The 15,576-nt window shown below is 47.6% G+C and overlaps 6 protein-coding genes across 6 annotated transcripts; 2 read left to right on the top strand and 4 right to left on the bottom strand.

Annotated features, from left to right (window-relative positions):
* Positions 1-22: 22 nt before the first annotated feature.
* ARB_04359 (uncharacterized protein) lies at positions 23-5,383 on the bottom strand (the record flags this gene model as incomplete). Its single annotated transcript, XM_003017432.1, has 13 exons — positions 23-478; positions 538-723; positions 777-1,287; positions 1,351-1,751; positions 1,803-2,873; positions 2,922-3,101; positions 3,188-3,420; positions 3,559-4,223; positions 4,279-4,383; positions 4,445-4,665; positions 4,764-4,867; positions 4,921-5,117; positions 5,181-5,383. The coding sequence occupies 13 exons, from the start codon at positions 5,381-5,383 to the stop codon at positions 23-25; spliced, it is 4,533 nt and encodes a 1,510-aa protein (XP_003017478.1).
* Positions 5,384-6,284: 901 nt separating this feature from the next.
* ARB_04358 (uncharacterized protein) lies at positions 6,285-7,496 on the top strand (the record flags this gene model as incomplete). Its single annotated transcript, XM_003017431.1, has 3 exons — positions 6,285-6,499; positions 6,566-6,892; positions 6,938-7,496. 3 exons carry the CDS (start codon positions 6,285-6,287, stop codon positions 7,494-7,496), a joined length of 1,101 nt encoding a protein of 366 aa, XP_003017477.1.
* A 202-nt stretch (positions 7,497-7,698) lies between these two features.
* ARB_04357 (uncharacterized protein) lies at positions 7,699-8,325 on the bottom strand (the record flags this gene model as incomplete). The annotated part of the gene is made up of 1 exon (XM_003017430.1): positions 7,699-8,325. One exon carries the CDS (start codon positions 8,323-8,325, stop codon positions 7,699-7,701), a length of 627 nt encoding a protein of 208 aa, XP_003017476.1.
* A 1,082-nt stretch (positions 8,326-9,407) lies between these two features.
* On the bottom strand, positions 9,408-10,491 carry ARB_04356 (porphobilinogen deaminase Hem3, putative; the record flags this gene model as incomplete). The annotated part of the gene is made up of 2 exons (XM_003017429.1): positions 9,408-10,147; positions 10,236-10,491. The coding sequence occupies 2 exons, from the start codon at positions 10,489-10,491 to the stop codon at positions 9,408-9,410; spliced, it is 996 nt and encodes a 331-aa protein (XP_003017475.1).
* Positions 10,492-11,382: 891 nt separating this feature from the next.
* Positions 11,383-14,191, top strand: ARB_04355 (uncharacterized protein; the record flags this gene model as incomplete). Its single annotated transcript, XM_003017428.1, has 2 exons — positions 11,383-11,857; positions 11,928-14,191. The coding sequence occupies 2 exons, from the start codon at positions 11,383-11,385 to the stop codon at positions 14,189-14,191; spliced, it is 2,739 nt and encodes a 912-aa protein (XP_003017474.1).
* Positions 14,192-14,877: 686 nt separating this feature from the next.
* On the bottom strand, positions 14,878-15,369 carry ARB_04354 (uncharacterized protein; the record flags this gene model as incomplete). The annotated part of the gene is made up of 2 exons (XM_003017427.1): positions 14,878-15,112; positions 15,170-15,369. The coding sequence occupies 2 exons, from the start codon at positions 15,367-15,369 to the stop codon at positions 14,878-14,880; spliced, it is 435 nt and encodes a 144-aa protein (XP_003017473.1).
* Positions 15,370-15,576: the final 207 nt, after the last annotated feature.

Below are 15,576 nucleotides of genomic sequence, written 5' to 3'. Positions count from 1 at the left end.
CTTGGCCGTTCACGTCGGATCTTCACTCTTCCGCTGTCTCTGGCTCCTCTTCCTCGTGCTCCTCCTGTCTCTCGCGGCAGTCGCACTTGTACTTTGCTCGGAAGTCCGCCGCACTCATCTCCTCCAGGATCTGAAGGGCATTCTGGCTCGCCTTCAACTTGGCATGGCGAGGAGATGAGGCGACCCCTTCGGCCACGATGTCGTCGTGGACGCAAACAGCCGCGAGGGCACGCACCGTGGTGCCGTCTACACATGGTATTTCATCTGCTTTCAAGGCGTAGAACGTGCAGCCGAAATCTACGGCGAGTCGAGTGTGAAGGAAGGTGATAGGGTGCTTGTTAGCGAACGTATCGTACACACTCATGTCCTCGAAATAGTGCTGGATGAACTTTCGGAAGAAATCATCCACAACGTCAAAATTGAAATTCGAGTCCACGAATATAGCTCCGAGGTATGCTTCAACAATGTCCGGTAAACACTAAGCAGACGCATAAGAATATCTCCTCATATGGTTAATTTGCAGGAGGGTTTACTCACCTTTGGTGGTTCGTTTGTGTACGTCCAGGCCTCAAGGTTTCCTTCCATTTTGATTTTCATAGCCTGCAGTTCTTCAGTGTAGCTAGTTATTTGGCCTTGGAGAGTGTTGCTGATATGGATAAGATGGACATGGAGGTTGAGGCTGACTGCAAGCGAACCAAGGAACTTGTTGGATACCATTGCCATCTAATCACGTCAGTACTGTATAGCTTAGTTAGGGGAGGAAGAGGTGTATTTACTTTGTGCTCCGTGAGCCATTGGGGGTCTTTGTCGGGGTATCTTTCAAAAAGATGATTGACGCAAACCATATCAAGTAAAGAATCACCAAGGAATTCCAGACGTTGGTAACAAGGGACATTTGCCCACTGAGATGGATACGATGGGTGCATGAAAGCCGACCGAAGGAGCTTAGGGTACTTGAAACAATAGCCGAGTTTTGACTGGATTTGGTTGGCGACGTCAATCTCAGATGCACTGGCTGATGCTGTTTGGTAGTTTGGCAAAGAGTACAGTCTTGAGTAGTCTGCCCATTTTTCCACGCGATGGTCATCACTATTGACAAAAACTGTGACTGCCTTTGTAGCCATGTCAAATTTGTGATCAGGACCTCCAGCCAGTAGAGATGCTCCAATTAGAGCCTCGCATACATCAGCAATAGTTTTGTCAGCAAGTGCATGCTCAGGACCGTTTGGACCTTCTTTCTTATCTTTGCCTTTAAGCAGTGTTAAACCCTCAGGATACCATGCTCGTCTAGGGTATAAAAGTTAGTGAGATGTCAAAACCAACAGGGAGTCAATCCCATAGTTAGCGTACCTTGAGAATGATCTGCTGCGGATGAACTTGAAAATCTCCAGAATTATTGCATTGTTGAACAAATTCTGGTTGCAGATGAGTAGCATACGTTTGACATGGTAGTCGTATTCATCATTATCTGGATTCATGGCAAAGAGAGATATGGATGTTGCCATCTTCAAGAAGCAGTCACCAAGGAACTCAAGTCGTTCATAATTCTTGCCCATTCCGCTTTGGAATCGAATTTGTTCCATGCCGTGCTCCTCTGTGTTCTCCGAGTCTTTAGTTAATGCCTCAAGCGCTAGTTCTGGAGGAATCTTCAGCTGAAGCTTTTCACAGGCCTCCAAAGCAATGAGATAAGATTCCATTCTCCAGATCATTGCTGGGAAAACGAATATCTGTGTGGCCAAGGGAACAGAGATCTAGAAGATAGTCAGCGCAGTCTTTTCAACATATCTAGAGAGAGTCCATACTGCAGAAATTTTTAATGCCTCCGCGCAGACATAGTAGTCCACAGGAGGACTTTTCTGGTTCTCATCTATATCCAGGAAGTTTCGGCGAAGCTGTATGAGTTCCGAGCGTAATACTGGCTGGTCCCAGTTGCACCTTTTCATGAATCTAGCTCGCGAGTTTTTGAACAAGCTGAGACAATAGTTCATAATGTTGTCCATGTATCGGCGTCGGGCCACGTTCTCTGGAACTGGGTCCTGAGGCCGCCGAGTTGGATCAACTTTGATTGAAAAATAACGATATCTCCCATCCCACTTGTCTACAAGGAACCTGTTCTCGAGGAATTCGTTAGGCATATCAGGCGACCAGAGAAGTTCCTCATTTTCTTGAATATATTGTAGCATCTGCCAATCGATCAGTTCGACTGGGTTTGACTTTTTGATATCTGTAACACCGTCAAGTTTTGCGGGTGCAATCAAGTAAGACACCAGCGATGAATTTTCTTCATAAATTTTGTGAAAGACATCCTCGAAGACCCTGAAGGTGAATTTGGTCAAAAGCTCCAATTCAGGTGGTATGACTTTGAGTCCTTCCTCAACTCTTATGCTGCAGCTACTGCATTTCTTATTGTGTTCCAGGTATAAGGGGAAAGCGGGGAAGTCAGGCATTGGAACTCTTGTCAACAACACAATTGGGTGGTAAGACTTTTGCAGCTTCTCGCAGTCCGAGAGTGAGAGAACAGTGGCATATAGAACCGTTGGTGACTCTCCCCTAGAGAGTTCCCACGCTGCAGGTTTGGATATCATGCTATATTTGTTGCTTTTCTTCGATGTGATGGCGAGTCGAGCATTTCTCATTACCGGGAGTCGTTTGTGGTAGGTCGAAATGAAATATTCATCGAGTAACCTGTTCTTGCGCAGCAGCAGGCACGTCTCAAAGGCTGCGGATTGCTTTGCAAGGAGCTTCCGCGAGGCCGACTTTCCCATGCATCCTCGTATTGGTGATTTCTCAGGGAGTATGGTCTCACAGATGAAAGCACCATCTTTCGGATGGATGATATAACTGACCTGAGTTGACAGTTCTTTTTCATATTGCTATGTTCGATTAGCATCAATGATTGAACCCAAGGATATAACTCTTACCAAAGTGCTTGCGTAGTGTGCAAGAACAGCTAATGAAGAAGGGTAGGTGAGCTTTGCACCCGTGCTTTTGATAGTGTAAGATTTTTGCTGCCTGTCTTTTTCTATCATCATATCAATGTCACCAGTCCCCTTTAATAATCTGTCTTCTGGAAGGGATTTGCAGAAGCGAGTGAGAACTTCCTATAAATAACGCCATTGAGTTAAATTCATTGTTCTGCAAACTCTTTGCTAGGAGAAGTTACTGTTACTACCTCCGAGCGGCGAACTTCCTCGACCGCAGTCTCATGCATTAGGTTATTGCGTTCCACCATGTGTGCAAACTGAGTAAAGATGTTAGTTTGGACTAGAGAAACTTCCAGGTACGTAATGCATACCGTGGACTCCATATGTCGAGCTCTGCCTCTGCTCTGGATATATTGAATGAGTGTAGAGTAAAGATCGAATCTGAGATTGAAGTCAGTTCCAAGGCCCGGTATTAAATACTCGTTGGATTCATTCACTGTTACCTAACAATGAGATTGCAGTCTTGAATATCTAGCCCCTCCTCGGCTACGGACGTAGCAAACTAGCAACACTAGTTAGCTATTGATGAATAAAGAAAAGAAGGGAAGAGCCTATACCAAGCAATTGATCTCACCCTTCCTGAAAGCTATCACATTCAGGAACTGTTCTCTGAAAGAGATGTCTAGTCCAATTTTATCACCACCAGACCGAACACCAACCAGTAGGTTTGGCCGAATATATTGAGATCCGATTTTCTTGAAAAGATCTCTAAGAATTCTTGCTGTATGGCGTTGTGCAGTGAAGACGATGCATCGAGTATCTGGATTTTCTTTGAACCGCCGTAGGAGCTGGTCTCTCAGCAGTAGCACCTTACGGCTGAGAAGCTCCGGGTTAGCAACCGGGTCACCAAACTCATGCTCCTTGATGATGGCTCCCGCCTCCCTGATCCTTTCAGCTTCCGTATCACAAGAGGACTGGTCGGGTATACTTTTCATCAAGGGCCGGTTTGACCTAGCTTCTAGCTTAGGCAGGGTTTCCTCACTCAAACAGTAGCTCCATATCCAGTCAGAGCACCAGCTTCCTAGACTTGAGGATGTCTCACGTGAGAATTTAAATATCTTTTCCAGGACCTTGATATCACCAAACTTCTGTCGAAGCTTGCTATAAAGTGGTGTCTCAAAAGGCAATTCAAGCCTATCATATTCCCAAATTTCTTCTGTTGGCCGAGTCACGCTCTGCCGTAGAAGAGCAGGATTTGATGCCGTGGTTATCTGGCTGTCGAGCATGGCTTCAAGAGTTCTATGTTAAAATTGATTAGCCCAGATGGTTTTCCATATAGGTACAAAGTACATACTTTGCTGCCCCTACAACCTCAACCTTAGCATCCACTGGTGATGCAGTCATGCCAAATATTTTTGGCTTCCTCTCAGGCTCTTTTAGATAAAAGTCCTTGATGATTCTATACAGAGTATTTTAGCTCAATGCACTTAACATTAAAAACATCACAATATCTTACTTACCTTGCATATGGATGCTCCTTTTTAGCATGGTGAGCCTCATCAAAGATCAACAGGTTTATTTGGTCGATCTGAATAAAGGAATGAAGCAGACATTGATGAAGCACTTCTGCAGTACAGACAATAACCATATTTCTCTTGAAGTGGCCTTCCCAGGTTTCCTTGTTCCAGAGATCTGTCTGCATTGCACCACAAAATTTGTCTATCTTCTGAGGTATATTGTTCTGTAGTACAGCTGCTTGTTGATAAACAAGTGTAACACTATCAACCTACCGAAGATTTAGTATATTAGCGTATAGAGGTATTGGGCGAAGTAACCAACCAGGAAGAATGAGATACGAGGCGGCAGTCCAAGGCTACGGTCTGTCAATTCCTGTTCAATGACATGCTTGAGAAGAAGGACAGCAATAAGTGTTTTTCCAGAGCCTATATTACAATTAGTATTAGGTTAATGATGCATATCAAGATTGAATTCATACCAGTCTCGAGTACAGCAATGATATTCTTCTCCTTTGCTTTCTCAAAAAGCTCAAGCTGATATTCACGAGGGTCATGGATAATCGAGGTATAGTCCTGTTTGGCAATTATATTTGTCATTGATAGCTGAGTATCATCAGTTGCCTTGATAACGGCCTTGACATCATCCTCTGTGATGGCTTCAGCCCGCCGTGACAGCCTAGTGTATAGGATAGATTAGGAGCAAGTAAGATGGTTTATGTTAAGGATTAATATCACGTACAAATCCTTGAATTTACAGTTGAGTGCCCGCCGTTTCTCGCTTGGGTTGGCCGGGTTTGGTTTTTCATCTTCTGTCTCAGACTCAGTAGGAGTCCCTGATCGAGTCTCGGGGGTTGAATCAGCAGCCGGGACATTGGTGTTCTCCTCTTTCAATGTCTGAGGCACATTTGTAGTAGCCTTGTCGATGTCAGAGTTATCCTCCATATTGGTATTTTCTGACTTCAGAAGGTCGGAGTTGTTAGTTGTAGAAACGCAGATTGACCAGGAAGAAGTCTGAGAAGATATAAATAGTGTACTCCGTACCCCGACGCAGCAAATTAGTGAAGGGGCCAGTTCACTTATATACTAAAAGCTGCAGAAGTGAAAGGAAATATCACAATCCACGCCAATACCTGCGTTTGATGTCTAGTTGGTGAATGGCTAGCGAGGTTGTAGACTGATGTTTGCCTTAGCTGAAACAAGACCCATTTCTAACCCGATGGATAAGTTACCAGTTAAAGTGAATGTATATAAAGAATCTGCATAGCTCGTTTCATTCATTGTTATATCAGCCCCTTGATACGATTTTCTTCGCACCAGCCATGAAAGGGCATCAACCAAACTGCATACAACATAGTTGTTGCTTGAGGGGAAACTTGACAGGGAAAAAAGGAAGGGCTGTGTAGTTAACTAGTTGTTTGATACTACCAGTATATGACCCTAAATTAGTGCTCTTCAGCTACTCCAGACCAGGCCAGCAAGTCTGAGCCACCAATAGATACCGCCAGAGAGCCATGAAGGGAGCAGAGGGAGCAGACAGGCTTAAAAAGAAGAATCCTGTCAATATTTGATATTTGATGTTTAGAAGCTTCGTATCAAACATTCAAGTTAGAGTTCAGCGAGCGTAGTGACAGTCACGTGGAACAGGCTCGAGGCAGTCTAACTAACTAGTTAGTTAGTTAAACAACCACTCAACTAGTTAAACTGACTTTAACTAGCTGGCTGGATGATGGAGCCGGGCAGGTCAACAGGCACAAAGTCGCGGAGTCATTTAGAGCAAAGGCCCTCAAGGAGCAGCTATCAGTAAATTGACGTCAAGAGGCGCTCGAGTTGTCAGTGACTTACCATGAGTAGCTCGTCCCCAAGCCTGCAATCCTGCCTCGCTTCTGCAAAGGCAAAAAAACAAGAGCTCGAGACGGCGGCAGATACAAACAGCCCCGCGTTCCAAGAAGATCTCAGCAAAGCTATATCTGCCTTTGAGCAGTGCCAGAGGCTCATACAGCAGCTATCGTTGTTCAGTCCCAATGAATCAGCGGAGGACATAACTACCGGAGATTTACAGTATGCAATATAGCCCCGAGGAAGTTACCAGATGGGAGCTAATGCCAGCTCGACGTGTAACTTTAGATTTTTGACAGTCTCATACCTACTCGCCGAACTGCTCCAACGGTCTTACGGTACGGATCGCCTTAAAACACTCCAGCAGACGCGAGACGAATATGAAAAGTTTCTTGAAGCACTAGACCAGTATGAGCTTCTCTCGCCTTCAAATAAGAAGCTCTACGAACAGTACCTTGAACAGCCAGAGTCGTTCAGCCTGACTCCTACCAATGATGCATCAGCTCGCAGACAAGTGAAAATAGCGAGATTCAAGGAAGAGAAGGAGCTTAAGCAGAAATTGGAGGTTGGTTTGTTCTCAGCTATCTGTGTATTATTCAAGGAACACGACAGGCGGTTTGTTGCTAACGGAGGGAAACTGTAGTACCTTTCGCAAAACAGGGATTCGAGTCACAACGACGATGACATAGTACGGCAGGTGTACCTTGCGGAAATCAATTTTTACACGCACCAAACTTTCCAATCCCTGGATATGCTTGCGCAAGAACTATCCATGCTTAAAGCGGCTCAATCACTTCCCGCAGTTCAGAGAACAGACGAACGTAAACCAGGGCTCTCAGACAGGAAGGATACCGGATATTCCGACCGTCTTGACACGGTTGGTTCGCAGATGGGCCGTGGTCGGTATAGCGGGGTGCTGCTGAGCCCAGACGGTAAACCACTGCAGCCGTTTACCTTGACGAGTCGGAGAACCGATATTCAAAGGGGTGTATTCCGACCAGGACATAATCTCCCTACGATGAGCATCGATGAGTACTTGGAAGAGGAGAGGAGACGGGGTGGTATTATTGAAGGCGGCGGTGAAAAGTCGGGTATCCCAAAGGAGATTGACGAGGATGATTTTGAAAAGGCTGATGAGGAGACTCTTAAGGCGAGGGCCTGGGATGAGTTTACAGAGGCTAATCCCAGGGGTTCTGGAAATACTTTGAATCGGGGCTAGGCCATGTCTTATTTATGATCTTTGCTGAGGGAATGTGCCTCAATCCTGGACGCAATGCCATGTTAGCTGTGCTTTCTACCGGCACTGGCAATTGACACAGGCGTACCCGGCGGGGAAAATTTTCCCTTTTCAGCTCTGGCCACTTTGTCAGAGCTAGATCGAGCAACTCACGACCAAGAATTTCATATGCCTGAATGCTGAATTAGTCTTTTTTTTTTTTTTTGTTGTTGGAAGGGAGGAGAAAGAAAAGAGAGCTGAAACAAAAAGGTATCCTGACCTTGTCTCCAAAGTGGAGTCCATCTGTAAAGTACCCCTTATCAAAGGGCTTTGCACCCGGCATGCCTGAACCCGGAAGCATCTCATCGATGTCAAGATGATAGAATGCATCGTCCTGGGTTGTCCCTTCGATCCTACAGACAGACTTTGTGAGGGAATACCAAAGGTCTAAGACAGCCACTCTGCTGGTCTGGGCTTCATACTCCTTACCAATTTCAACTATTTTCTTTGCATATGTCCGTTTCGACTCCCATGTTCTGTGGCCACGGCTCTGCGATGCCACACTGCGCAGTATAATGGCGGCATCTGGGTTATCCAGGAGAGGCTCCCCTACCGGAACTGGGACATTCACTGGGGGTGGTGAAATGAGGATCACTTTGGTCTCCTGCGTGGCAGGGTCGTCAAGTATGGTATTCAGGTAATGGCGGATATGCTCTTCATACTCCTCAAGGGGGACCATGGCTCCACTCAGCGATAGACATGCATCGTTGGCTCCCAGGAATATGGTGATGAAGAGCGGTGCTGGTGGTCCTCTTGACTTGATAGCTCCCATTAGGTATTCATTAAACTGTCTCCGCAACGACCTTGACGTTTGTCTGATCCAATAAGTCCAATGTTCGTAGACTTGCCACCGAGTGGGAAACGGATACTTAAACATACCCAGAGTAACCTATTCTTCTAGTCAATCTGCGATTCTCCAGTATAGCCGCTCTCATAGCAAGCAATTTAAAATAAAAAGCCGGAAGAAGTATGAAAAAATATTCAAGATGAACTGCCTACCTTCGTTCACGACCTCCACTCTATCTGCGTAGTACTTCTGTAGCTGCCAGCCAAAGCCGACGTCTTGCGGGAAGAAACCCCTTTCGGTCAGGGAGTCGCCAAAGAGGTATATCCGTGGATAGTCGTTAGGCGTGACCTTGTCCAGCCTGCTGTCCCGCCGGAAGTATCGATAGGACATGGCTAGTCAGTTAACTAGGAAATTAGTTGAACTAGCCTGTGGGGATATAATTTAAGGTCGAGAGAGTAGGGCGACTATTCTGTCTGGAAAAGAGAGAGACAGCGGACCGTCGACGGCCTCTTCCTGGCTATATGACATGCGCGGGGCAAAGGAAAGCAGAAGAAGACGAGAGAGCTACGGGAAGATGGAAAACGGATGCGAAGGCACGCATCCCGGGGTTGGGATGCTCTTGTTCTAGGCCGGGCTCTGCGGATGCAGCGCCTGCAGGAGCCGTCTAGTTCGTTAGACATACATATAACTACGCATTGGGTTGGCGAGCAGCCTTGGTTGGGCCGACTAGTCACAGCCTCCATGCCGCCGCCCAGTGGGACAAGGGGCGGGAGCAGTTCTGATATAACTCGATAGACACTTGGACTCTTTTTTAGAGCTACGATTTCACTGCCTAGATAGACTAACAGCGCGAACTAGTCAATATCGGGCGCCATCCCCTGAGGCTAACTATGGATCATTATGGACCATGTTGTGCCTAGATCCTGGAGAAAGCAAAGAGACAGGGGCACTTAGTTTAACTATGTAGTACGACTCTCAGACTGAACCAGCCCTCCTAGCAGTCTGACTGGTTGACTATTCCACGGGATGAGGGCGGAAAGAAGGGATGAACGCGAGGTGGTTGGCGTTTACCATGCTTTCTTCTTCTGCTGGATGACTTCGAGGATCTTGCCCGCCCCTTTCTCAACCATTTCGTCTGCAACAGCCTTGCCAAACTCTTCAGCTTGCTCTGGCGCCTGGACATGGCAGTCCTTCTCGATTTCCACGGCCTCCTTGCCGTCTATACTAGTGACGATGCATCGAAGCCTCAGCATCTCACCATTCCCACTCGCATTTGGAACCCATTCAGTCTCAACGCCGAGGGGAGCACTACATCCACCTTCCAGTGTCCGCAGCAAATTTCTCTCGGCCAAACAAGCGAATGTCGTTTTCTGATCTCCAATCTCCCGCAGCATCTCAGCCATTTTCTCGTCGTCAGCCCGAATTTCAACCCCAAGCGCCCCCTGGCCCACAGCATGGAGCATCTTCCCATTTTTGGAGTCGAGATACTGCGCAATGCGATCTCCGTGTCCCGATCTCAGCAGGCCAGCGGCTGCAAGTATGATACACGTAAACGGGCCGTCTTCCGCATCCAGCTTGGCTAAACGTGTGTCGATGTTACCTCGTACATCAATGACCTTGAGATGTGGATAATGGCGGCCGAGCTGTGCTGTACGACGGACGGAGGACGTTCCAACCACCGAGCCTGCCGGCAGTTCTGCAAGTGTCATCTTTGGCTGGCCCTTCTTGACCACCAGCGCATCTCTTGGATCCTCACGTTTCATGATGGCGCTCAGTGTGCAGGCCTCGGGGATTTGCGTGGGGACATCTAGTCAGGTTAGTAACTGATTTCCCATCCGTATTGTTATCTTATAAAACGACCATACTTCAGCAGGCAAGAGGAGAGCATATCACACCTTTCAAAGAGTGCACTACGAGGTCAAGCTGCTTTGCCAGCAGCATCTCCTCGAGCTCCTCTGTCCACAGATTCTTCGACGTGAACTCCCGAAGCGGGGTAACTTTGTTCAGATCACCAGCAGCATCGCGAGTGTGAACATTGAATTCGCAGTCTGGCCATCTCGCTACCAGGGCATCCCGTACGATCTCCGTCTGTAGCACGGCCAGGTTCGATTTGCGCGTTCCGATGGTGAACGTCTTGCGCGGGGCGTCCATCTTATCTGATCGTGGCCCGTGGGGTTCCAAATGTTTAGCAAAAATCGGGTGTGTGAGAGATGCGATGCAGAGTAATCAGGCAATCGTAAAAAATTAAGCTGCGAGTTATAAAACGAATGAATCTGCCGACGGAGGTATGATACTGCTATTCCAGACGAGAAAGCTGTAGAGATTGGTCCTTGCCGTACTCCGTAGCTCTGGATAGACTGGAGCACTAGGAGATTTTTTTTTGGCTTGGTTTCCCCAAAATTAGTTATGGCTCCATGCAAGCCTCCCAGGGCATAGTTTCTCAACCACAGGCCATCACTCCAACATTATTGAGCCATGTCACTTTTGTATGTAAGTAGGTAAGGGCAAAAAAGGACCCTGACTAGCTCTGCAACACGGCCACCAAACTAGATAATTACTCCGTACAATCAATAACAACCGATCGACCGTCGCTTTCCAAAGCGACCTCGAGCTTCAGGACGCAAACTTATGGTGGGCCGCCGCTGACATGTGACATCCAAACTGACTAAGCAATCAACATCACGTGAAGCTGGCGGAACTCTAAGGGCGCTTTCGGCTTGGCAGTAACCTCGGCATCTCGACGAAAGCGCCGCAGGGCGAAGAAGGAGAGACGAGAAGAAGAAGCGAGAAGTCGACAAGACGAGAAGAAAACACTGCTGAAGGCGACGGCGGCGACGACACTGCCGAGGGCCGGCTTAGACTCCCCGGACATAAACAGCCTGCGTTGGCCTCACCCACCGGCTTTGACTGCACACCTCAATTATATCCTCCTTCTCACGTCGACAACTGCACCCGGACGACGGAATAACTTGGTGGCGACAGAGCAAACCCCCGGGACTGCCGTTTGACGTGCGGCGCTGTTATAATACCGGGAGATCGAAGATGGCCTCCAGCAGCGGTAAGAGGGCCATGAAGGTCCCGCTGATACCTCTTGCCAGAGACCTGGTCCTTCTCCCAAGCGTCAACCTGCGAATCCCGCTCGCAGACCGCCCCGATATCCCGACGCTCCTCACCTCGCTCTTTAGCAGACATGCAAAGCAACGACAGAACAACACTCCGATACTGGTGGGATGCATCCCACTGAACTCGCCCTTTTTGTCCAAGGACGGCCAGTTGCTGCTTACTGATGGGGACAAGGCGAGGGCTCGGTCGATAGACGAAGAGCCCGTCAACCCTGCGGCAGCCGGAGTTAACGACCTCTTCCAGTATGGAACGATCGCTAAAGTGGTCGGAGTCCAGGGAAGAGCAAATGCGGAGCCCTTCCTACTGGTCGAGGGAGCGAAGCGGTTCTCAGTGCAGAAGATCTTGAAGGAGAAACCGTTCTTTGAAGCAGAGGTGCTGGTCTATGACGAGCCAGGTAGGATAGCTTATATTCCGCTAGGGACAATGTACTCTGCTAACAATGTGATTTTTTTTTTTCTCTACAGTCCCCCACTCTATCGATCCTGAAATCCCGGAATTGTTCCAACAGCTCAAACAGCTATCTCGCGAACTCCTCACTGTTCTACGACTCGCCTCTGTTTTCTCGGCTTCGTCCAGCATGTCTCCTCTGATTGCCCGGCGGTTCGAACTTTTCATCGCGAAACGGGACATATCTCAAGCTGGTGCCTTGGCGGATGTCATTGCTGATCTGATCGATGCCGGCTTCGAGGAGAAACTCCGAGTCCTAGCCTCCGTCGAGTTGAAGGACAGGCTGGAACGTGTCATTGAAATGCTGACCAAGGAGGTCCAGGGTATGAGAAATAACATTAAGGTGACAACATTCACCACAACAATACCTTCCAACATGGGAGTTGATATCAAACAGCTCGACCCTCGACAGCGGGAGCTCTACCTTAAGCGCGGTATGCAGATGAATATGCCTGGTATGCGAGGCAACGGAAACGGAGACGACGGAGAAGACAAAGAGCCAAACGAGATAGACGAACTTCAGCAAAAGCTCCAGGAAGCGCAGCTGAGCCCTGAAGCGCAGAAGGTTGCCGACAGGGAGATTAAGAGACTTCGCAAGATGAACCCTGCGAATGCCGAATATGGAGTTTGCCGCAACTACCTGGAAAATATTGCGGAGATTCCCTGGTCCAAAGCCACCGAAGACCAGTTAGGCCCAGAAACACTAACTCGGGCTAGACAACAGTTAGACAATGACCACTATGGACTCGAGAAGATCAAGAAGCGTCTTTTGGAATACCTCGCCGTCCTGAAGCTGAAGCAATCTTTGAACAATGATGTTGAGTCACAGATCACTGAGCTCTCTAACGACCTCACAGCAAAGGAAAACGCCACTGAAGACGATGACTCTTCTTCCATCGCTGAACGGGATGCCATTGAGACAAAACTACAGCTGCTCAAGTCGAAGCGTGTAGTTGATAAATCACCAATTCTCCTTCTGGTTGGCCCTCCAGGTACTGGCAAGACTAGTTTGGCCAAATCCATTGCTACATCACTCGGTCGCAAATTCCACCGCATTTCTCTCGGTGGTGTCAGGGATGAGGCCGAAATTCGCGGCCACCGCAGAACCTATGTCGCAGCCATGCCCGGACTTATTGTCAACGGTCTTAAAAAAGTCGGAGTTTCAAACCCAGTTATGCTCCTTGATGAAATTGACAAGGTTGGCGGCGCAAACTTCCACGGTGATCCATCAGCTGCCATGCTCGAAGTCCTTGATCCTGAGCAGAACCATACCTTCTCCGACCACTATATCAATATCCCCATTGATCTGAGTAAGGTACTATTCATTGCTACTGCAAACTCTCTGGAAACCATTCCTCCACCACTGCTGGATCGTATGGAGACTATTTACTTATCCGGATACACCACTGTGGAAAAGAGGCATATCGCGAAGCAGCACCTCCTCCCGAAGCAAATTCGAACAAATGGTCTATCTGAAGGCCAGGTTATAATTACGGACGAGGTTATGGACAAGATTATAACCTCTTATACCCGTGAGTCGGGTGTACGGAATCTTGAACGCGAAATTGGCGCCGTATGCCGATTTAAAGCAGTTCAATATGCAGACGCCAAAGACTCTTCGCAACTTGACCAGTACAACCCTAACGTATCCGTCGATGACCTTGATGAGATACTAGGCATTGAGCGGTTTGACGAAGAAATCGCTGAGAAGCTGGCCAGGCCAGGTATTGTCACAGGCCTTGTCGCATACTCCTCTGGCGGCCAGGGCAGTATTCTCTTTATAGAAGTGGCTGATATGCCTGGAAGCGGAAGTGTTCAACTCACTGGTACCCTCGGTGATGTTCTCAAGGAGTCTGTCGAGGTGGCCCTTACCTGGGTCAAGGCTCACTCGTATGAACTTGGCTTAACACAAGATCCTAATGAGGATATCATGAAACACCGCAGCTTGCATGTCCACTGTCCTTCTGGGGCGATCCCTAAAGATGGTCCATCTGCCGGACTCGCCCATACCATTGCCTTGATTTCTCTTTTTGCCGGCAAGGCTGTTCCACCTGAGGTTGCCATGACCGGCGAAGTATCTCTACGTGGACGGGTAATGCCCGTTGGAGGAATCAAGGAGAAACTGATCGGTGCTCATCGAGCTGGTGTCAAAACTGTTCTTTTACCCCAGCAAAACGTCAAGGATGTTCGAGATGTCCCGAAGGAAGTCCAGGAAGGACTTAATATTGTCTACGTTACGTATGTGTCAACTTATTATACTGCAATTGAAACCAGCTGCTAACCATATCCCCAATTTATAGGCACATCTGGGACGCTATCAAACAGATCTGGCCCGATGGCCATTGGCCTGGAGAGCAACGTCACCCAGTATTTGAGAGCCGGTTGTAGTAGTACTCGCTCAACTGGGAGTTTTCCCGTGTGATACGAGTATAATGGAACGTATAATGGAACATGAAACGGTTGTTCATGGACGGAGTTATCACATACGTCAAGGAGTTCAGCAATGAATATTGCATATTTCGGTTGTCTTTTGCTTTCTCCCTCGTTACAGCGTCTAATTAAATTAACTCTATACTTCATTCATTTGTATATTTAGCAATGCATTTTGGAATTAACTGCATGACTTATTAATGCCTATCTCTAATATGCAACTTCTTGTCAGAGATGGAAATCTTCCAATTAACACAGTAACCGGGGAAATATAATAATATAATCTGATAATACATAGCAGTAAAAATATTCTAATGTACAACCAACAACCCATCCACGCTATAGCTGGTCAAACAGTGAAACATAACCCTCCAATAATATATTCGAGGAAATATCCCGGAGGCACGCTCTTGTCATAGTAGAGGTCCTCCATTCCTGTCTTCAGATGAAAATTTTTATATCCAACAACTGCACGCGCCTTGCGCCGGATTGACTTCCGCAGTTTTAGCTTTCTGGTGACTGAACTGGTTCCTGTGTCTATGATGCTTCCTTTGGCTCGCGTTCTTCCTTGTTGAATAATGGTCTCTGAGAGCTCAGGCCCAGTGCTTGCCAGGTTGGCTGCCACTGCTCTTCACCTTTTAGAACCTGCTTTGCTTGTTCGGCTAGCAGTTGTCGTTTTCGTGTGGGAGCCTTCATTGGCGCGTCGTGAGCGTGCGCCGCCTGGAAGTCCTCTTGCATCTTCTTGGCTTCGAAGAATGTGTCTCGTTCCCATCTAAATAGCAGTTAGGAAATTATCCAAAGCGATCCCGTTGTCTAAGTTTAAACTTACGGCTCAAAGTCTTTTGGTTCTTCAGGCCACACGAAGGGTTCGGTCATCTCAATCGTCATTTTCTTCTTCGGCATCGGGCGCCGCATTGGGCCAACACCCTGTCTTCCTCGTGGAAGCTCACGCGTAACCTTCTGCTGTTCAACATAGCTTCGTACTTTGATAACGTCGACATTGTATACTCTCTTCATATAGTCTTTCATGTCAAGTTTGTTGAAGGTAAGAGGGACCCAAAAGGAGGCATATCGAGGCGGTAGGAACGGAGTCCTTATGAGCGTGAGCACGAAATCTGGTCTGCATAAGGAATTAACACAAAGTTAGCAATCTGGCAGCGTAATCAAACCGAATTGAGGCGTCAAAGATTCAGTAAGTGATCCGGAAAGCTGGTCAGGACTGTTATTCATGGACTG

Source organism: Trichophyton benhamiae, assembly GCF_000151125.1.
Source record: "Trichophyton benhamiae CBS 112371 chromosome Unknown contig01293.0, whole genome shotgun sequence".
In the NCBI taxonomy this organism is placed as follows: Eukaryota; Fungi; Ascomycota; class Eurotiomycetes; order Onygenales; family Arthrodermataceae; genus Trichophyton; species Trichophyton benhamiae.
The sequence above is the reverse complement of the archived record's forward strand: the minus strand, read 5'-3'. Positions and strand labels throughout refer to the sequence as shown.